The 22,502-nt window shown below is 39.1% G+C and overlaps 1 protein-coding gene across 1 annotated transcript in view; it reads left to right on the top strand.

Annotated features, from left to right (window-relative positions):
• Positions 1-22,502, top strand: part of VEGFC (vascular endothelial growth factor C) — a 98,893-nt gene that overhangs the window by 58,411 nt on the left and 17,980 nt on the right. The window contains exons 2-4 of the mRNA XM_032869845.1: positions 4,711-4,924; positions 6,390-6,580; positions 20,215-20,366. Coding sequence (XP_032725736.1) covers positions 4,711-4,924; positions 6,390-6,580; positions 20,215-20,366 — 557 coding nt within the window. The remainder of the gene's footprint in view (positions 1-4,710; positions 4,925-6,389; positions 6,581-20,214; positions 20,367-22,502) is intronic.

The raw sequence follows: 22,502 nt of genomic DNA, 5'->3' as shown, positions 1-22,502 counted from the left end.
TCCCAGGGATGAGGTGCACACGCAGATGGTTGAAATAGAAACAGGGATTAAGAGGTACAGACGTCCAGTTTTGAAATAAGTCATGGAGATAGAAACCTTAGCATGGGGCATGTAGACAGTAATACTAGAATAAAGTTGTACAGTGACAGGTGGTGACTACATTTACCGTGGTGACCGCTGAGAAGCATATGGAGTTTTTGAATCAGTATGTTGTACACCTAAAACTAATATAACATTGGGAGTTAAGTATATCGCACTAAGAAAAAAGAGAAAGCTTTGAGAAGGAACCTTTCACACAGATACACTTCTACTTGAAAGATTTGAGGGTGTTCCTGGTTCAGAACTCCTTCTAGGTTTACTGGGACCCCTTCTAATTCCTCAAAAGTAGAATTTGAACGTGAATGTGCCATGGTAAACTTGCACTATCTTATCTTTAAGATTGGGGTCTTCTCCAGAGTCACACATTGGCCATATCACTTAGCTGACGATGCTGAATTCCCAGGTTGCTACTCATTTAGAACAAAAATGCAGAAGACACATTGAAAGAAATAGGATGCCAGAACTGGTACAATACTGAGAGTTACAGTTCAAAATTGAGTAAAAATTTCAGTTTACCTAAAAAACAATCTGTACTGTGCATTTGCCGTCTAAAGATGTTATAATGACAAGTTATTCACCCTTACCTATAAGATGTGTAACATACTTCTGTATCAAACGTCTATTTGGATCATCACAAAAATTCTATGAGAAAGATACTATGATTTCCATTTTATAGAGGGAGACTTGAAAAAATGAAATCTAATTTTCCTCAGTTAAAAAGGTCTTTTGCCAAGGTAGAAATCTCTTTTGATATTAAGGTTTCTTTTTCTTCCACAGATATAATAATTAAAGTCTAATGGGAATAAATAAATTACTCAGTATCAAGCTATTCTAATACCATTTTGTCTATGACAGCTTCTGCTTTGCCAGTGGTTGCTATAAATATGTCAAAGGCATGCTCTATAGAAACATAAGAAGAAAAAAGCAAATGAAGGCTGAAATAAGAGCTAATACATTTAGAGACAATTACTTTCAAATTGTCATTCTGTTGTTCAAAATTATATATATGCATTATTTAAAATTTGAAGTACAGGGGTGCCTGGGTGGCTCAGTGGGTTAAGCGTCTGCCTTTGGCTTAGGTCATGATCTCAGGGTCCTGGGATTGAGCCTGAGTTGGGCTCCCTGCTCAGCGGGGAGCCTGCTTCCCCTCTCCCTCTGTTCCTTCCCCCACTCATACCTTCTGTCTCTTTCAAATAAATAAAACCTTTAAAAAAATAAAATTTAAAGAATAAAAATTTATAAAGGACATAATAATTACCTTAATTCTGCAATTTGGAGAATATATATATATATATATATATATGTAGCTGCATATGTTTTACTCTTGTCTATATATGCAAATGTATGCATACAATCTATATGCGAATTTGGTTTTATAAAAATATTTACTACATATATAAACATCTGTGTACTGTGTCTAAATTGTATACTTCTTCATAAAGCACTTATGAACCTCTTTACATATCTCAGTCATTGTATTATTACATTTATGTTTGTACTCTACACTATTTAATCAGTTGTTTTTTTTTATTGTCTGTACAGATTGTTTTTAAGTTCACATGATAGACAGCCTCATGAAGAGTTTGTACTTCTATCTGGCATAATGATAGTCTCACTTCTGTTGGATGGAATTTTTTTTTTTAATTTTATCTATTTATTTGACAGAGACCACAGGTAGGCAGAGAGGCAGGCAGAGAGAGAGCAAGAAGCAGGCTCCCCGCTGAGCAGAGAGGCCAATGCCTGGTGCGAGGCTCGATCCCACTGGGATCACGACCCTAGCCGAAGGCAGAGGCTTTAACCCACTGAGCCACCCAGGCGCCCCCTGGATGGAAAATTTAATTCCAAAGTGAATTTGCTGTCTAAAACAGAGCTTGATTTTAACTCAACTCCCTCCAACTTGAAATAACACATTTGCCTTAAATTCCTTTACAAATTTATATTCCCACCTGGATTGAAAGAAATTAGGGCTTCCTTCACTTTTACCATCACCAAATACATACTAACATATTTATTCTCAGTGAATCTTCAGTTTAAGATCTTTGCCCATTTTTCTATTGAAGCACCTGTTTATTTTTTGTCACTATCATGTTCATGAGATATTTTAAGAATATTAGTCCATTTCCATCTGTCATGTATATTGCAAATAGTTTCCCTACTTTGTTGTAGTTTGGTTTCCAGTATTTTCTACCATATAGATAGTTTACATAAAAAGCCTTTTTTTCAGCCTAAGAATGTAAATATAACCTTATTTTCTATTCCTATGTTGTAGGTTGGCTTTGGCACTTTTTTTTTTCACTTTTTTATATTGCGTTTTTTCTATTGTGAATTGTATGCTTATATTTTTCTATTTATCTAACAAGTAATGGCATTTTCTGTCCTAGATACAATTATTGTTACTTTCCCTTTCTAAGTTTCGAAGTACAAAATGTGAAGCACAATTTTGGTTTGTCTTAAAATTTTGAATAATATTTCACTGAAAGCCCCACTTCCCCACTGTCTCTTTGTGCTGTATGGCTTGGCGTGTTCCTCTCCTTCTGTCGTGTAACACTGGTGGGTGTGGTCCTGAAGCTCTTCCTGGTGGAGCGAACACTCATGCCTGTTCCTGTGAGTTTTGTGTGATCAGCTGAGGTCACGACTTGACTTTAATTCCAGCTGAATTATGGGGAAAAGATTCCCAGGGACCCACCAGTCACACAGTCCCATGGTGTTCCTGCTGTTCGAGGACTATTCAAGCTAGCAGAGACAGACGGAAACCCCATCCGTGATGTTGCGTTTTAGGTAGCAATGACCAAAAATTTACCCATGTACTTTTGCAGCCTTTCTCTCCACTTGAAATCCTCTTAAGATTCCAAGACGTTTTTGATTCTTGAATGTTGTATCATAGATGAGATTTTCCTGAGACAAATATTTCATAAACAACTAAATTGTGTGAAATGTTGTCACTTTCATTTACTGCGATTTCTCCATCCCCACCCTCCATCTATTCAAGGGAATTATATTTGTATAGCCAGATGGCATATCAGGAATTCCAGAAAGTAATAGATTAATATCCCTATTTTCAAAACACAGACCTAAAGAGATTAAGTATATACTCCACTGACACAATAAATAAAGGAAGGGGAAATCCTAAAATTAATTAGGAAATCCTAAAATTAACACTTGTATTATCCAATTTTATTGCCCAACTCTAACTTGTTAGAATATAGACTATTTTTTTAAATTTATTTGATAGAGATCACAAGTAGGCAGAGAGGCAGGCAGAGAGAGAGAGAGAGAGGAGGAAGCAGGCTTCCTGCTGAGCAGAGAGCCCGATGCGGGGCTCCATCCCAGGACCCTGGGATCGTGACCTGAGCTGAAGGCAGAGCTTAACCCACTGAGCCACCCAGATGCCCCAGAATGTAGACTATTGATCTCCATCCAAGACCCCCCAGTGGGGGTGGTCACTTCTCTAGCTGATTCCTGCACACGCTAAACCGTAAGAACCAGTGTCCGAAGCATTTCCTCCCACATTTAGACTTAAAAGCTGGGAAAAGCAACGCAGTATAAAATGAACATTTCATGTTGTATTTCACTTTGTAGATGAAGTTAAACAATGTCCCATTTTCCCTTAATTTCAAAGAATAGCTTAGAAAACTGAGGGGTTTTTTTGTATCTAAGGTAACTACCTGAATATAACTCGGGATGGTCTACTTAATTGGACACAGTAATGTGGACAGTTATTTATGAGCAGAATTAATGTTCTCCAAACTGTTTCATGTCTTTTTCACAGCAAAATTAATCTTGACAATCAGGGTTTTTTTGGAAACACTGGGAGGTTCTGCCAGAATATAAGCCTGGGATGCTGTTGCTGGAATCCCATCCTTCGTGGAATTATTCATTCTAAAACCGCTTCTGTAAAATAGAGTTTCCTAATGTCAAGCATCCTGCTCCATTATATTTTACTGATGCTGGTAACTAAAAGCGAAGCAAAGCGTTAGAGTGGACTTCAGTTTATATGTATTGGAGGATAATACAGGCTTGAATACATTCTCAGACTTAAAAATTTGCCAGCTATGTAGAACTATAAATCCAACAAGCTACTTTGGAAATTATTTTTAAAATTATGTCTCAAAACCATAAGAGACTCTTAATCTCATAAAACAAACTGAGGGTTGCCGGGGGTAAGGGGATAGGGAGAGGGTGGCTGGGTGATGGACATTGGGGAAAGTATGTGCTATGGTGAGTGCTGTGAAGTGTGTAAACCTGATGATTCACAGATCTGTACCCCTGGGACAAATAATACATTATATGTTAATAAAAATAATTTTAAAAATAGAAAAAAGTAAAATTACGTCTCACAAAACTCTTATCTTAAAAACCAAATATATACTTTACAAATTTGGTTGTGCGTACTTAACTTCATTTTTAATCATGGTATTGATTCAAATTAAAATATGAATATAATTTTACCAAGTAAATGAAGTAATTCAAAGATAATTAATAACATTTTTTTAATTAATAACATTTTTAATAAGGATCTGGCATATATAACATTAAACCTAGAGGGTTTTTTAGTGCATTTGTTTTCAGATCTCTTAATCTGATAACTGATCATGCATGTTTCTTTGATAGGCGTATGCAGGCAAAGATTTGGAGGAACAGTTGCGGTCAGTGTCTAGTGTGGACGAGCTCATGACCGTACTCTACCCAGAATATTGGAAAATGTACAAGTGTCAATTAAGGAAGGGCGACTGGCAGCGTTACAAAGAACAGCCCAACATCAATGCGAGAACAGAAGAGACTGTAAAATTTGCTGCAGCACATTATAATGCAGAGATCTTGAAAAGTAAGTATGGGAAAGAAAATATATGATAAGCTTTATATATCAGCCCAGTGAAATCTGCCAGCCTGTTGTTTTGTTTTTGTTTTTAAATTTCAGCATTTGTACCACTAAATGCCTTAGGGCTGAAAGGAAAAAAAATAGGAATGAAGATTTTCAAAATACAGCATTTTATAATTCCACTGTGAGTGGTAAAGAGGAATCTCGAAATATAAAAATAGAAAGGTACACACCTACCAACACATTTTTTTTTAATTAAGGTGATATTCCATTGCAAAATTTTAAAAACCTGAAGAAGTATTTTCCACAATGTGTCAGTTTCCCCCATTTAAATATTCTGTATCTTACAAAATAATTGCACATACATTTTCTGATTCGGATTCAGAAGTGCTTAATTTCTAAATCACCCCCAAATCATCTTTTCCAAGACTTCTTATTGCCTTGTTTCACAGGTAACTGGCTTGGGAGCTAGACTTTTGGAAAGCTACTGAAAGATCTAGCAGGGAGCATCACAAGAAATTTTGCTGCGTAAAAGTGCAATAGCATAAATTGGTGGGCTACTTTTAAAAAAACTAACTCCTTCAGTTGGGAGAGAGTCATCGCTATCACAAATTATTTTGTATATGTATATGTATATTGCAAATTATTTTGAAAAGACATGCAAACAAAATGGCTTCAAGGTTGAATAGCCCATAGTTTATATCCTTTCTTCTAAAAATTTTACTTGAGGGAGAAGATGGGGAAAAGAAGCCAGAATAGTTGAGAAGTACGTCATCTCTAATGCAATATTTAAAGAGTCCACAGTATTAGAACTAAGCCTGTAGGTCACTGGAAACAGAATTCCAAGAGCGAGCATCTGACTTTCCTGAAGACACTTAGTTCAGGATACATGTCCCAGTTGGTGGAAAACACCCTTGCATTTCAAGTGACGTTACCCAAAGCTGCCAGATAGCCTGCCTGAAAATGATCTTTGAATTCAGTACAAACCCAGAGCAATTTCCTCATTTACATCTCAGTTTAGAAAGAAAAATTCAATCATGTTGTATATCTTTGCCTTGAAACCGCAAAAATAGTACATGCTATAGCAAATGAGTGTGACTGTCTCTCCGCAGGTCCTGCAAACATCTGTATTATTAAATTTTCATTTTCAGAAGCAAAGAAAACCAAACATAAGTGCTACAGAAAAATTGGTGTTGTTTTAAGAAAGCATAATCCTAATTTAGCTTGTTACCGGACTACAGAAATTCGTTTAAGAAAATATCCTTCGCTTCTCTGTTCAGTATTAAATAAATATTATATTGCATTCTGATCCTCAGGGCAATTTAGAATCCTGTCAACTATTTCTTTTTTTAACCTCACGTAGTAAACTTCAGTCTGAAAATCTGAGATCAAACGTGACTTCCAACTCGCTGCGGGCTCGCCCCCCTCGCTGGCTTCTGTGTAACTTACGGCCTTCCCTGTGACCCGACAGGTATTGATAATGAGTGGAGAAAAACTCAGTGCGCACCCCGTGAGGTGTGTATAGATGTGGGGAAGGAGTTTGGAGCTGCCACAAACACCTTCTTTAAACCTCCATGTGTGTCCGTCTACAGATGTGGGGGCTGCTGTAACAGCGAGGGCCTACAGTGTATGAACACCAGCACAAGCCACCTCAGCAAGACGGTAGGTGCCCTGGCCCCACAGGCCGCCCACTCAGTCCCTGACCGTGGCGCGGGTCCCCCTGCCCTTCTGAGCGGTTTATATTGTCTTTGGGGAATGAAGGGGACTTCTCAGTACTCTGTGGTGTTAAGGCTTTAATCTCGCTGAGAAAGTTACTCTTGCTTTATGAGCTCTGATGTCCCAGCCAAGGGAAACAAATCATCAACATACGTATGAATGTGTGTGTGTGTGTGTGTGTGTGATCTAAATGTTGCCATTTGGCCATCAATTACTTTTAAACAGTTAAGTCTTCTGATTCTAGAGCTACGGCACGAATCACAAATTCAGAGCGTGTGAGGAAACATCTGTGTTCTGTGCAACCAAGGGACGGTACTGAAGTAAGCCAGTCCTCAGGGCGTGTTCATTATGTCCACTTAGAAAGCCAAGAAAATATTCTGACACTGAATCTCAAGTATTTTGATTCACCCGTAAAGTCCCATCACATTAGATGTGAAGCTTTTAGTATAATAATCAAGAAACTTATCTCGAGGTTGGGTCTGGGTCCGGGATTTTGGGCTCAGCGCGCTACCCTGCACTGAGGTCCCCGGTGGGCAAGGAAGCTGCTATCAGAAGGCACATGACGAGCTGTGATAACCACCAGGACAACCACCAAGTGTGGCTTAAAGCGCTGTGTGTCACTGGCCTCTGCACAGAGATATTTGGAGGAGCCCAAGCTGTGGGCTGAGCTCATGCAAACTTCCCGAAAGTCAAACCTGTGTTTGCCTGAAAGGCTTTTCCAATCACTTTTGAGAGTTGAAATAACACAGGTAATCTGGCTTCATTCAGAACTACACTTTGAGGGGCGCCTGGGTGGCTCAGTGGGTTAAAGCCTCTGCCTTCGGCTCGGGTCGTGATCTCAGGGTCCTGGGACCAAGCCCTGCATGGGCTCTCTGCTCAGCGGGGAGCCTGCTTCCCTCTCTCTCTCTCTCTGCCTGCCTCTCTGCCTACTTGTGATCTCTCTCTGTCAAACAAATAAAATCTTAAAAAAAAAAACTACACTTTGACCTTCAAAGTGAAAAATAATTTTTAAAATGTGATGGTGAGGGTTGCTTGATACAATGTGGAATGAGAAAAAATTAACATTTTTAGTCAAATAATGTCTATACTTGGAATACGTATCATAAAAGCTTCTCACAGAGACTTGAGCTGAGTGAAAGCTTGGATAAATTTTAATAAAATCTACTCCTATTTTAATACAACTAAGTGAAAATGAAAATTAAGATTACCTGAGTTTCTTCAAATGTGCTTTCTCATCTGGTTAGAAATGTCTAAGATTTTTACTCTGATGATCATTTGGGCTCTGGGTTTGGAGACACTGTCCCAATATACAATCCAGACTGCTTTTTTGGGAAAAATATATTGTATTTCTTTGTATTGTACGTATGTTTGATGACGGAATAAGCCATTTCAGATACTAAGACTTGCAAGAGGAAACAAAAAATAAACTATAAAACTGAATTTTCTCTTCAACTTACCTGTACCTAAACTTTAAAGATTTAAAAAAACAAAACAAAACTGAGGAGTGATGCTGTTATCATCAGAGTTAAGCACAGCCAGGAGTTTCTTTAGTCCTGATTACCTTCTACAGGCCAGCACAATGACACAGCATTCCTTCCGACAAGCATTAGCAAGAGACGCAGCATAATTCTAAATATATTTGTGCATGTAGAAACAATCAGTAGACTATATGTTTGTGGGTCATGGGATAACATTTCTGTGCTTGATAAAATTCTAATATTTTAATAGGATAACATATAATTGTAGAAATTGAGCAGAGTGAAACTCCTTTGTTGTGTCCCCCCACCCCGCCCTTACCCCTCCATCTTGATCAAACAGTAATTAGGAATTTGTTAGCTAAGAAGCTGTAGATTTAGTGTACATTCTTCTGAATAAAATACTACTAATTTGACAGGTTTTACTGGATAATATGTGTTTATCTTAATGCTGAAGTAAAACATGATTTTAAAAATCCTTTAATAAATGTTGGAACTTAATACTTTTTAAAAAATCAAAATAAATATTTATTCCAGTAGGATAGCCTCCAAAAAACTAACATTCATTTTTAAAAAGATGTTAATATTAAAAATGTTGCTGCTTTTATATTTAAGCCAAATTCCATAAAAGGATTTTTGGCCTTCTGAGTTTCTTGAAATGTCATTTTATTAAAAGTTAGAGAAAATAAAAGTGAGTGTTTGAGGAAATTACATTTTCAGAATGTCTTTACTAGCATGTTTTTAAATATTTCGATTAAGCAGTATGATATGTATCCTAGGTTATATCATTATTACGGGATTTGACCTAAATCGGTATCAATTTGGTTGATACCGATTTAAGGTTCAAAGGCCTAGATATACCAGTTACATTTTCCAAAGACCGAAAGGCTATATCTCTTTTAAAAATGGGATAACAGGGGCGCCTGGGTGGCTCAGTGGGTTAAGCGACTGTCTTCGGCTCAGGTCATGATCCTGGAGTCCTGGGATCGAGTTCTACATCATGCCCCCTGCTCGGCAGGGAGTCTGCTTCTCCCTCTAAGCCTCCCCTTTCTCATGCTCTCTAATAAATAAAATCTTTAACAAAATAAAAATTAAAATGGGATGACATAGAATAGCCTCAAAAGACAGATCTTGAAGAATTATTTCACCAAATAAGGTGTATCTACTAAAAGCTCGTTACTTATCATTTCAAAAACGCCTTACTGGATTTGATTGTTAGATAAAACTTTACTTTCAAAATGCTCATATTGCAAAAGTATAAAGCTGAGCAATAAGTGTTTTAGCAGGATTTTGTTCTGTTGGAGTTAATTTGCTTGGTGAAAATCAGTTGCTAGTTGACAATATGTAAAGCTATTTATTGTTCATTACTAATTTCTTCTGCAGATTCTTCTATCATGGCATGTTGATAGAAAAAATATTTTAAAATGAATTTTCTTTAAAAAATACGTCTTATTTTAACCTTAACATCTCATGCGTTAAGGTGTATTCCTTGTTTTAATACTAGAATTACATATTTCAAAGTGCGTCTTCTTTAGATATGGATGCTCAGATGTTTTGTGCAGTAGCTGCTTAGACGAGCTTCCCGTTCCCAGCACCGCACTCAGCCCAGACAACACCCTGGCCCTGTGGTTTCCCCTCCTGACGTGTGACTTCATCACTAGTCAGAAACACAGGGGTCTTCTCTGCCGTCTCCCTTCTCTTGTCACAAATCCAGCCTGTCACCACATCAGATGTCGTCTTGTCCTGTAAGTATCTTGACTCCCCAGGTCAACCACCATCACTATAGTCCAACAGGCTTCTCATGCTTTCCAGCTAATGAAAAACCATGCCCCTCGGTATTCCCACTTCCATTTCTCCTCGTCCCCATGCACTCCCTTAATTACCCCCAAATGTGATATTTTTAAAACACAAATCTGGTGGTGTCAGTCTCCAGCATAAAGACCCTTCAGGGATTGCCTGCTGCTGTTGAGTAAGACCTAAATCTCTATCACAGCCTTCAGTGCCTGCCTTCCTCCACAGCACCATGGGACATAACTGCCCCTTGTTCTTAACTTACGGTGCTCCCGACTGCTGTCGGCTTCCTTGAGTCCCTGGGAACCAGTGTCCCCTCTAGCCCGCCGTCCTCGCTCACACTTGTCAGTCTCCCTCACCTGCTCATCTCCTCCTTGCTGAAGTACCAGTCCTTCCGATCTGCCACGTGGCTCAAGAAGTCCTTGGGGGAGACTTCTGACCTCCTTGACTGTATCATGTATTTCTTTTAAAGGCTTGATAGTTTCCCATACTTTTCTCTCCTAGCACTTCCTTCATCTTATAATCCTAGTTTATGACAATATAGCCATTATTATTTGATGAATGTCTACCTCCTCCATAAAGCCAAGAACACATCTGTGTTGCTCACCAGTTACGGGAGTGTCAGGCACAGAATTGGCACACATCCCCTTTTGGAAGCACATTAAAACTGACCCTCTCACCAGAGAAAAAGAAATGAAGATATGGACACATCCGCAGTGCTTATCCCACAGTTCCCAGGAAGGGAGGTGTCCTTATCTGTCGAAACAGATTTTAAAACTACTGCCTTAAAGGCCAATAGTAATATAATTGGTTAACTCATGTGTGTAATTTTTAAATAAACTGATCCTATTGCCTAATCAAAGTAGGGGCTATAAATTTCAGAAGAGTATTTTTTAAATGTCTATTTTTGAACAAACGGAGGAGAAAATGCTGCTCTTTTTTTTCCTATTCACAGCTGATATGAGAAGTCACCATTCTATTGCTCTTACTATTGTCTTAGTAAATACACACTTTACACATGTGCCAAATGACACCAGGAGTGCCTTAGGTAAAAGTCTAAACTTAGAAAACAGAAAAATCATTGTTAGTAAACAAAATGAATGAACGTAGTCTTCTGTTCACCACTGGTTTCTATGGCACGACTGCGTATTTATTACCTCCAGTGCCTGGATGAGGTCCCACGTGGACTTACTGGGTGCCAGAGTGAAGGCATTTATTCTAGGATAAGTGTGTATCCACAACAGCACACAAGCTTCTGTCAAGCTGGAGGTGTCAGAAGGCTGTAGGCTTCAGAAAGTAGAAGCTTTCCAGGCCAAGAAGAGCTTTTAGTGCTAAATTTAAGGTATGTGTAGGTAAAATAGAATTTGGTCTGGTATCCCCAAGTAGGATATTTTTTCTAAGAGAAAACTAAGTCTATGTTGATCATATGGAATCCGTTCTCACTGAATTTCATCCTTTCACCTCCAAGCTTCCTAGAATTTAGGATGGCTTTTATAGCAGATTTATGATGTTGAAATCATTCATTTTGCCTGCTGCCTCCTGGTCATCTGCTCATGGGAAGGATAAGAATTTGCCTATACAACTTTTGAGGTCTGGTTTCTCGTGGTTGGTTTGTGTTGTCATCTCTCATGGTTCCCATACTCCAGCCTGGGACTTGGCTTCCCCTCTGGTGGGTCCTGGTTCATGTGCGCCATGCTGAAGTTATGACCCGTTCCCCCAGGCCCACCGCACCCACACAGATGGACAAGCAAGTAAATAACCCTCTGCCTCTTCCGGTATTCTCTTTGTACGTGACACCACCATCTTTTTGGTTAATCGCAGTTATTCTCCGTTTCACTAAAAGCCCAGTCAATAATTCGAGTTAAATCTCCCTTCCAAACATGGCTAGAATCTACCCAGGGTCATCATCCTGCTGATCTCACCTGACGTCGGCCACATTCATTAGTCACCTGGGCCAGCCTTGTGACCATCCCGTATCTCCCTATCTCCCTCCTAGTCAGGGGCCACGTGATAGGAGTGAGTTTTTGTCTTCTAAACGAGAAGTCAGTCTCTGTCCAGGCTAGCATGTGTTCTGACTGATCTGTGCAAACACTCTAAGCTGTGACATATTTGGAATGACACTCTCCTTAAGGGGCCTTCTTTGGGTCAATCCTTCAACGTGGTCTATGAGGCCCGCTATGATCTGGCTGCTGTCTAAATCTGTAGTCCCAGTTGCCACTGCTTTCTCCCAAATACTACTTTCCACAAGGACCCAAATTCACCTACTCCTTAAATGTTGTCAGTACCTCCTTCCATAGGGTCACTACAATACTCTGTATTGGAACTGTCTCCTTACACAGCTTCCTATACCCCCCTCATGGAGAATTTCTGCGGCTCTTTAGGCGTAGATATGAAGGTCACCCTCTAAGACAGCCTGCTGTGTGGTCTGCAGCATCCTTTAATGCCCATATGTCAGCATCATTACCTCATCTGTCCGACAGCTTTAGTCTCTAAGCTCCAAACTCCATGACAGTGGAGACTGATCATTACCCTCAATCACAGCACAGTTGCTGGCACATAGTAAGCATTAGGCACTAAATTCCACGAATAAAGAAAAGAGAACAGATTTAGGGTCAACGGGTGGAGCCATGAATGTGTTGGTTTTGAAGAATCGGAGTGATATTTGGGTAGAGATACCCGAAGAAGATTGGGCACGTGATTCTAGAGTTCTGCCACGGCGATTGGATCCACAGCTGCAGATGTGAGAGGAAGCAGCACATTGATAAATGCTGTTTGAAGCCCTGGCGTCCTTGTTACGACCTAGAGAGTTCACGTATCAGGAGAGAAGAGCAAAAGCCAATGCCAAGGGAAAGCCAACATTCAGTCACTGAGAGTCCCATCCATTTCTCCTTTAGATTTCTTAATATCGTGCTCTTCTCCTACCTGAAGAATCCACTTTTAATGATAAAAGCGATTATTTTAATTTAAATTGAATTAAGCAAGTGGGGTGAAGCACCCACCATGTGGTGTTCGTACTCTGCCATATAAAGGGTTAACATGACGAATAGATCCTGCACTCAGCACGAAGGTCAGCCGGGAAAGGCAGTCAGTATTTGTCAAGTAAATAAAAGTTGTCTAAATGTGTGAAAGAGAAATACAGCGCTTTATGGAAATGCACATCAAGGACAGTGAGACGTGAAACTCCTGAAGGCAAGGTTTTCATGTGTGTTTAACATTTTTGCTTATATTTCAACTGATAAAAGGTTACACCTAAGTAGTACCTTTCCTAAGTATATTTTTTATTTTATTTTCAATATACTATAAAGGGGAGCATGGGAGGATCTCTTTCAAACATAAAGGGGAAGTTCCTTATTGCTGTATTTTCTGTAGGGGAAAAAAAATAATTTCTGTCTTGTTAAAGGAGTTCCAGACATATCCTTTAGCAAAAAAAGTCACCAGCTAGAATCATATAAAGTTTAAGGACAATGTACCTTAAGTATTTTAAAACCCAAGTTTTTTTATAAAAACTTCCTAGAATTTGTTTTATGGGGCTCAGTGAAGGGCAGGTTAGCAGAATGTGTGAGGAAGCCAGCCATTAGTTAAAAAGTGAAACCATATGCATGAAGCATTCCAGAACGAACTAGTAGGTCACAACTGCTTCAAAGTCCCCCAGCTATCTGCTTCTGAGAAGTACATTGGGTGTCTTTTTTACCTCTTTCATAAACATATGCTTTCAGTATATTTTCTTATGAGAAGTTGTATATTTAAGAGATATAACAGAAAAGGAGAAAGTGAATTTTGCAGAAGTTAAATTATTTGATGACTCAAATAGAGAAGGAGAAGAAAGTCATCTGCTTTTGAGCCAAACATTTGGATTAAAACGTTATTTAAATGTTAGTATTTACCTTACATAGTTTTTTGGGAGATAGGAATGAGAAAGAAAAACTACCAAACCCAATGGGGCTTCCTTGGAAATCTTGGAGTTGGAGCTAAAGAAACCTCAGCCTCTTTGCTGGGTTCACGAGTGCCCGTGGAAGGAGCCAGCGCAGTGAGGGAGCTGGTTCTCCCCTAGTTCCTTCTCAGGGACCTGCACAGCAGGATTTAAAATTCTGTGTTGCCATTCTAAAAAAACAGCAAGCTAATCTATTTTGTATTGTTTTATAAAGAAATAATATAAGCATATATATTAGCAAAAACATCCCAGATTATATCTGAGTTGAGCTGAGTGCTTCACAAAAAAAAATTTTTTACCAAAACGTATTTAAACCTAAATAAAATGTGCAACTATGGAACACAACCCAGAGATACTGTTTTACAGAGCAGCAGTCTGAAAGATTGCATTCAGATGTATTCAACAAGTGGAATGTGATTTGTTTGGAATCTTTAGCTAATTAATATCTGGCAGGCACAGTTGTTGGAAATCAGGTTCTATCCAGATGTGGGGGAGAAGCTCTATACCAATACGAGTTATCAGGAGTTTAAGAGTAACATTTGCCTTAAGAGAAAAAGATGTGTCCGTTAAAAATACCCTTTTCTCCCAGCTTAAGGTATTGATCCTGTGTACAGATTTTATCCAGAATTTCTAAAACTTCTGAATGGGGGTTTTTAAAAATTAACTCAGTACAAACATGAATCCGTTAGCATTTGCTGTCCTACGTTCTTCCCAGACCCACTTTCAGTTCTGTAGGTCCTAGAGGGTGGGCCGTGTGGTTCGGATGCTCCCTTGAAAAGCTGGCAGTGGACCCTAAGTTTTCACCTTTGCCCATTTTTAGGGATTATTTCTTTAAATGCCTTGTAGTCTATCTCTCTCATTTTATAGTTATTACCATACTTTCCAGGAGCTACACGTTGATACTTCATTAATGGACTCAGGGCTGGAATATTTAAATTAAAAATAGCAATGAGATATGCTATAAAGAGAAACTGGCCATGTTTGGGGGTATTAAAAAAGATGTAAAGGGGGGCGGGGTTTTTTGTTGTTTTTTGTTTTGTTTTCCCTTTTTTGGTTTGGTATTTGTTCCTACATACACATTCCAAAGGAATAATCCAGGATCTTGTCAGTAAGGAAGTTCTACACCTTTCTCTTGAATAGCCTGCAAGATAAGTAGAAGTAGGGATTGTTGCTTTGCCTTTGCGACTGTTGCTATGCTGGCGTGAACAATTCTATTGTTTCCAAACGTGGCTTTATTGAAGTCCATTTTTGTTGGTGAGAATCGGCTATCAGATATTCTTATTAAGGAATTCCACTAGATAACGAACAACTGGGAACCTCTCATTTGGAAATGTTTGGTGTTTTCTCCTGTCTATGGAGGTTTTACAGAATACACAGATTTCCCCCCCCCCCAATTTCCAGGCTTATTTAAATGCCATCTTTATATAAACCTTTTGATCTTCAAAACCAGCAACTGCTCTAACAGGCATAAACAAAACATATACCATCAGTCTCCATTATGAATTTTATTACTACTTAGATCCTAAATTAGGTACAAGCTATTATCGTGTAGTGTTCAAGAACAGTTCACTTTATAGCCTGAAACTGTCTTAGGAAAATCATCATGTTCAAAATATCAAAGTATAAATGTCATCATCCTCGGTTAGTGCTGGCTGAGTACACATATAGACAAAGAATGATTAGCTCACGCTGAATATAATACATAAACTTTGCACTCTATGAGCTTAAATCCAAAATAGAAAATACTAGTGTGCACCCATTAAGGCACAAAATAGCCTAGCGTAAGCATTCTTGTTTTATAAAAATTTAAAGAATTTATTTATTGTTTCAACAGTGGTGTGCATGGGTAGACCTTGACTCTTTTGAGAGAAAATTATGTACTGTGTTGGTTTAGATCTTTCTATAATGGCAAGCATGGATTTCATGAGGGTTAAAATGCAGGTTCTTGCTAATAGCATTTGTGATAAAACTATTTGATATTTCAAAATTCTAACCTAGTAAATTTATATATATATATGTATATTATGTGGATATATATGTATATGTAGTATATCCGTGTGTGCATATATATATGAGAGAGAAGGGGGGGCACAGAAAGAGCAGCATGTGGCAAGGATTATGCATTGATGGCTCTTGAGAAGCTAGCAGGGCGCTTGGCTAGTTAGTGAATCAATAGTTACTGAAAACCAAAGAAGGTAAAATTCTAAACAAAAACACTGTAATTCCTCAAAGATTCAACTCAGTTTTGAAGGAGAATCATCATCCAAAGAAGACCACTATGAAATCACACCATTACTATCCCTCTTTTATAGGTAACAAAACTGAGGCAAAGGGAAATTAAAGAATTCTTCCCAGTCGCAGAAGCTGGAAGGGGCAGGTGCAGACGCACGTGCCCAGACTCTGCTCTTGGTTTCTCCTCTCTCTCTAGTAAAGGAGCGAAGTCGCTGGATATTTGCAAAGTACATTTACTTGCAGGTGGCACCTTGTGAGTTTATATGGTGATTCAAATTATTAATATTTTTTCAAAAAAGTTACATTTTCTAAGCATACACTATCTGATTAGGGAAAAGGGCCTGTGGACATTTTTAGAAACTTAGGGATTCAGTATTGCTATTCAAAATTCACAAACTGATCTGTAAGGGAGAAGACGGAATTTATCATACTTATTGAAAAGGAACTAGAAACCTTATAATCCTTTTAAGTGAGAGAAGTCCACCAATATACACACTTAAGACCAGTGCAGACAGAAATTGGAAAATGAAAGATACCCCTTCAATATATGACAAGGCATGATACGTACAATTGTGCCTTAATGCACACACACACGGCATGCTCTTGTCCTGAAGGTCATAGAGGAGGAAATGTTAATTATCAAGAACCTTTCTATTTTTAATATTGGTCAAGGCATCTTTCTCCGGACTCTTGAATTTTGTCCACACTGACAGTTAAGTAGAGAATTAAAGAAACTAGGTAGAACATTCAGGTAAAAAATTGGAGGTGGAAGATAAGTATTTCAAGAGAAGGAAAGTCTTGGATTGATTTTTTTACTTTAAATATTCAGAATATTTATTCCTTTTGAAGAAATTAACTGAATTTAACCGGTCAGTTGTTTACTTAGACTCAGAGAAAAAAACATCAGTAGTTAAAATTTGGAGTTTTTATTTATTTAACTATAAGTAAATTTTTTTCTCATATTGTACTATAGTTTATTTTTTTAAGATTTTATTTCTTTGAGACAGAGAGCACAAGCAGGGCGAGGGGCACAGAGGGAGGGAGTAGCAGGCTCCCCACTGAGCAGGGAGCCAGTTGTGGGACCCCAGGATCATGACCTGAGTGAAAGGCAGATGATTAACCCACTGAGCCACCCAGACTCCCCTGTACTGTAGTTCTAATGCTTATGAATGTGATCAAATTAGTTGGCTGTGATTGTGATTGTGTAGACTGATCTAGTGATGTCTTTTTTTAGCACCTCTTTACCTGCCCCTTTATGCCTTTACGCCTTTAGTCCGTGTGTTCATGGACCACAACTCTCTTCCGCCCCTTGAATGTTTAGTACCAGGCTTATTTTCAGGAAGATGCTTTCCTGATGTGCATTTAAGTGTTCTGATCTCACTAGAACATTCTTCGAAGCCCCAGTTCCTGAGTCTACACTTGGTACTCACAGGCAGGTCCTGGTTGTGGACATTATCCCCCAGCGCCCCCCCACCCGCAGTGGGTGCTGAAGGCTGTCCGTGCTTGCTGTGATCTCTCTGCCCTTAGGAGAAAGTGCCAGAATGGAGTCTGGGATGCAGCAGTCCGGGAGGAAAGGTGCAGGGGAGGTGCTGTGAGGCACAGGGTTGGGGAATACCAGGCATGCTTCTACAACAGAAGCCCCTTACCCCTCACACTCAGGCTCTCTTCTGCCTCCTGTCACTTCAGAAGGTGCCAAATCCTGCAGTGATAACTGGCCTCCCATCCTCCAGGCAAAACTCCCCCTATCTGACCTGAGCTATCTAAGTGTGTTTCCTCTGGTCACTGTAGGGCTCTCTCCTCTCCATCCCCACCCTGCCCGCTGCTCCTGTCCCATAGCCCAGCCCACCAGAGTCCTTAGAGCTGCTTTTGGTACCATTTGTTTTCACTCCATCCCTACACTTACTTCCATTGCTCCGAGACATCAGACCCATGACCACAGACACCTTTGTGAAGCTCTCCTCTCTGCCTTCGGCTTCCCTTGGCTTAGCAGCAACCCCCTCCTGGCTCTCCATCTTCATGTCTTCCTTCTTCCCAGACATATTTACTACTTCATTTGCCTTTTTTCATCCTTTAAGTGCACCTGTTCCCCAGGTTTCTATTATTAGACATTTCCACTTTCCAGTCATGATCTCACCAAGTAATCTCATCCGTGTCTAAGACTTCGACTACAACTTTAACGTTGTTGGCTTTTAAATGGCACTCCTAAGCTTTGACACAAATCTAATGGCCTACTAGACATAAATTCTTAAGATTTTATGAGCAGACCTGTACATCTTCCTACCATTTCTACTATTACGGGGTTTAAATAATGTATAAACTTTAGACATATAAAAGTTAAATAAGCAATTTATTAAACACTGCTTATTTTTGGAATAACTTTACATTTCTTCTGTTGCACTGGTTCTTAACATAGGGTCCAGAAATGTTCTAAGAAGTAGATAAACTTTAGTGTATTTAGACTCTGCACAGTTCTCTCTCTTAAAATAGTTTTACCTAGTGCAAAGGACTTCTGCCAGTGACAGCTCATCTAATAAAAGGTTTCTCCCAAACTGCATAAACATATGTCCTTTTAGGGAAGAAAATGGTCAGTGTCATAATACTGGGATATGTTGAGGTTATATGCTGGGATTATCTACGTAGCACGGGCAGTATTCTGGAGAACATCTAGATTCTTGAGACAGTATTCAAATAATTACACGTCTATATGGCAATCAGGATGCATATCACGTTCATATACATTAGTTTATGTAATTTTTCTAACAGTCCCATGAACAATGGATCAAATGTTTCCTCAGTTTACTGATTTTTAAAGAAATACACAGCTTAGATAAGTTATATGACTTTTCCAAGTTCACACAATGTACAAGTGGGTTTGCTCTTAAAAAATGCCCCATTGGGGTATAACCCTGGGCTCATTCTGCCTAAGGCACCTGTGCTTAGAAAGTAGCTGAATTTTTCAGTGACTATAGAATGAATATATTTCAAATGAAGAAAATGTGCAGTTTATAATTTAGCTATCTCTGTGTTTCATTCTTCAAAATTCATTTCCATGAATCTCCCTGTAGGACTAAGTTGGGAACTAATACAATTCCCTAAAGATTTTCAGTGATCTTTAAATGTTGACCTGAAAGTATATTGACTGGCCGAATCACAAAGCTCTGGAATTTGTCACCGTTTTTAGCGTGGCTCATATTGCTGAAAAGGCACCAAATAATACCAAAGCAGTTTAGGTACAGTTACAGGACTACAGACTGATCTTACCAAGCAAGTAATGGCCAAGATTTAACTTTCACCATCATTACTAGTAATTCAGATTTTAAGAAACCTGGGAATTTAAATCCAGTTAGTTTTACTTAATCACTAATTCGTTTGTATATTCCATTTAAAACATTAATTTTGGAGAGGGAACAAGAGAATTAGAGTTCCCCATAGACAAAGCATTCAGAATGAGACTTTAAATTTTGAGACTCTAGCCCACAATTGTGTATCATGTCCCACCTTATTTTAAGCTTATTATTTTCATAACACCTTTGCCAAAATAGCAGGAACAAACCTTTAAGTGATGAATGCGTTTCTTTTTCTTTTGAACATAATGAATGGATAAGATATATTGGACAAATGTAAAACTACTTTGAGGTAGAAATTTAATTTGGAATGAAAACTGATTTCACATCTCTGTATTTTGTGTCTCTGTATTCAGTTTACATAGAACAGGACTTCACCAAACATTTCTAGGTTGTGTGGCCAATAGCTTTGTACTCTTCTATCACAAAGATATTTATATCTGTGCCACTTTGTAACAACCCCTGGAGCAATCTGGGACTCTGGAAAGAGTCTTTTTCCCTGAACACGGTGGTCTGTCGCATCTCTGCTCCATGGTCGTTAGCTGGTTATCAAAATTCTAATATGCTTTATCATAGTGACATGAGATAAGTAAACGGACTGTTTATTATTCTGACAAAGGATACTGATTAGAAGCAAAACAGTTTCTACAGTGTGATCATGAAAGCCTTCTGCATCCTGCATGCAGAATGAGCACTATGTTATCAGAAAGAGATAATCTCACTCTTTGGGGACTCCAACATTGACCATAAAGGTATTTTTTTTTAGCATCTATATAATTTTTTCTTCTTTTTGTCCCTTCTTTGTAGTTGTTTGAAATCACAGTGCCTCTCTCTCAAGGCCCCAAACCAGTAACAATCAGTTTTGCCAATCATACTTCCTGCCGCTGCATGTCTAAACTGGATGTTTACAGACAAGTTCATTCCATTATTAGACGTTCCCTGCCAGCAACACTATCGCAGTGAGTATGAATTAAAGCTTTTGTTTTCTGCGTCCTCTGCTAAAAGTATTTTCAAGTAAATACAGTTTATTACAAGAATTCTTGTGAAATTTGCTGTAATATAGTTTGCATCAGATACAAAAGAAGATGAATTTGGTACTGCAGCACAAAAGTAAAATTAAACTGAAACAGGGAAGTCTTTTTAATAGAGTAATTCACAACATAAAAGAAGTTATTTCTATGAGATGACACAGATTCCTCCACTCTTCATCACCCGTGCAACCAAGTGTGCAAACTCACAATTGATGTGAAAGCTAAAGCCATTTAAGCCTCTGTAAGATTTTTGATCCAAAACGAAAAATATTTTTTAAAAATTATTTTACATCTATTAGCATCCAGTTGCCTTTCTTCAATCTCGAGGTTTTTTTCCTCTATTCATATTTTTTATTTCAGCAAGCATTGAATACTGAAACACTAAAGTACTTGAAAGAATTTTCTCTTACTATTACTTCAAATTAATATTCAAAGTAACATTTGCTATTCAAATTCCTTTCTCAGCATATTTTTTTAGCCTGGTAAAGGGCAGCAGATGCTGTGCTTGGTCACACAGAAGGACCTGCCTAGAGCATTGAGTGTTGACTCTGTGAAGAGTTTATAATGACTCGTTATAAATTGTCATTAAAAATCTAGGAACTTTCTGCTTTCTGCCCCAACATGAAGCTGCAGCTCTTTGGTTTTCAGGATGTCCAATGCATGTGGATAAAACTTACCAAACTTTGACATTTGTAACAAAATTTTAAATAAATCGGTGTGCAAACATATATATTACCAAAACAAACCAACCAACCTATTTAAACCTTGCATTTAGGGGACCTGACAATAAATGTGATAATGCTAGTAGTTTTCCCCAGGGTTGCTTTACTTAGTGTGGCAGATTGGAGCCTCATCTTTCCAGAGACACACAAAAAACTATGGCTAGCCTAACTGGAGTGAAGTCTGTCCTTCACATGGGAACAGAGGCCTTACCGGCATCTGTGCGTAACTGAGGCCACTGCTTGGGGCACAGTACCCACAGTACCCCAAAGTTGTGTGTGCAGGTTTACTCACTCAGCTCAGACATGTGTCCCCAGCTCCCGTGGCCATGTATCCCTTCTGAGAGCTTCAGCCATTATCCCCATGCTGTTCCCAAAGTTAGGTTTCAGATGGACTTAAAATATGACATCGAAATCTCTTATATTGCTGTGTTTATAACTATATTGGATAGAACAGGTACAAACATCAAAGCTTTATTCTGTTTACTTCAACATTATTCATAGCACTTTTCTCTCATATTCTCAGAGACCTCGAAATCACGCGGTTGTCATTAATTGCTTTTTTCCTGATGTCACACACCAGCACTGTTGATCTGGGAGGTGGTGTGGAGGCGGAGAGAGATGGGCTCCAGCCTATGCCTGTATCTCGTTTCTACCCCTGGCATCCTCGTCTGCTCTGTTCTGCATGTATGCCTGGTCTCATGCCGGGGTGTCCAGACTGGTTCCCTTGTGTTGGATCTCTCCCCAGCCCCTGCATAATGTCACCCCTGAGCTTTCAAAGCCACCATGCCATTCATCTGACCAGAAACTGCCAGTGGCTTTCAGCGACCCAAAGTAATTGAGCACAAATGTCTCACCTTCTTGTCCCGTGACCAGCCTTCCTTTCTTGTTTTACATCTCATTTCTCACCGAATCTGGGTTCACAAAGTCTCATTCCCTGAACACCAAGCTCATTTCCCACAGCGCATCTTCTTTCTCTTCTGGCCCTGGCATAAAATAAGTGTCCTTTGTCATCTGCCTTCCCAAAGCCGCCTCCATCTCTCAGAGTTCAGGTAAAGGTCTCTGTCTTGCGTTGTCGTGTCCAAATGCCACTGCCGTCTCCACATCTTGAATCACAAGAGCAATCCCTGTGTGTGCTTTCTCCTTTCGCGGGTTTGTGGGGGTGTGTAGACGGGCACGTGCGCCTGGACTGCGAGCACCTGAGGTACAGGCAGGCTACAACCACCACAGCTAATCACGCTATGAAGTGCCTGAGCCATTTCTCTGCTTTCAGCCCTTAACTTCAGCGTTTCAGCTCACCCTCCCCCAAGACCCCTGGGCAGCTGCTCACAGGATTCCCTTATTT

This window comes from Lontra canadensis, unplaced genomic scaffold, assembly GCF_010015895.1.
Source record: "Lontra canadensis isolate GAN:19392208 unplaced genomic scaffold, GSC_riverotter_1.0 scaffold39, whole genome shotgun sequence".
Taxonomy (NCBI): domain Eukaryota; kingdom Metazoa; phylum Chordata; class Mammalia; order Carnivora; family Mustelidae; genus Lontra; species Lontra canadensis.
This window is presented reverse-complemented; position numbering and strand designations above follow the sequence as displayed.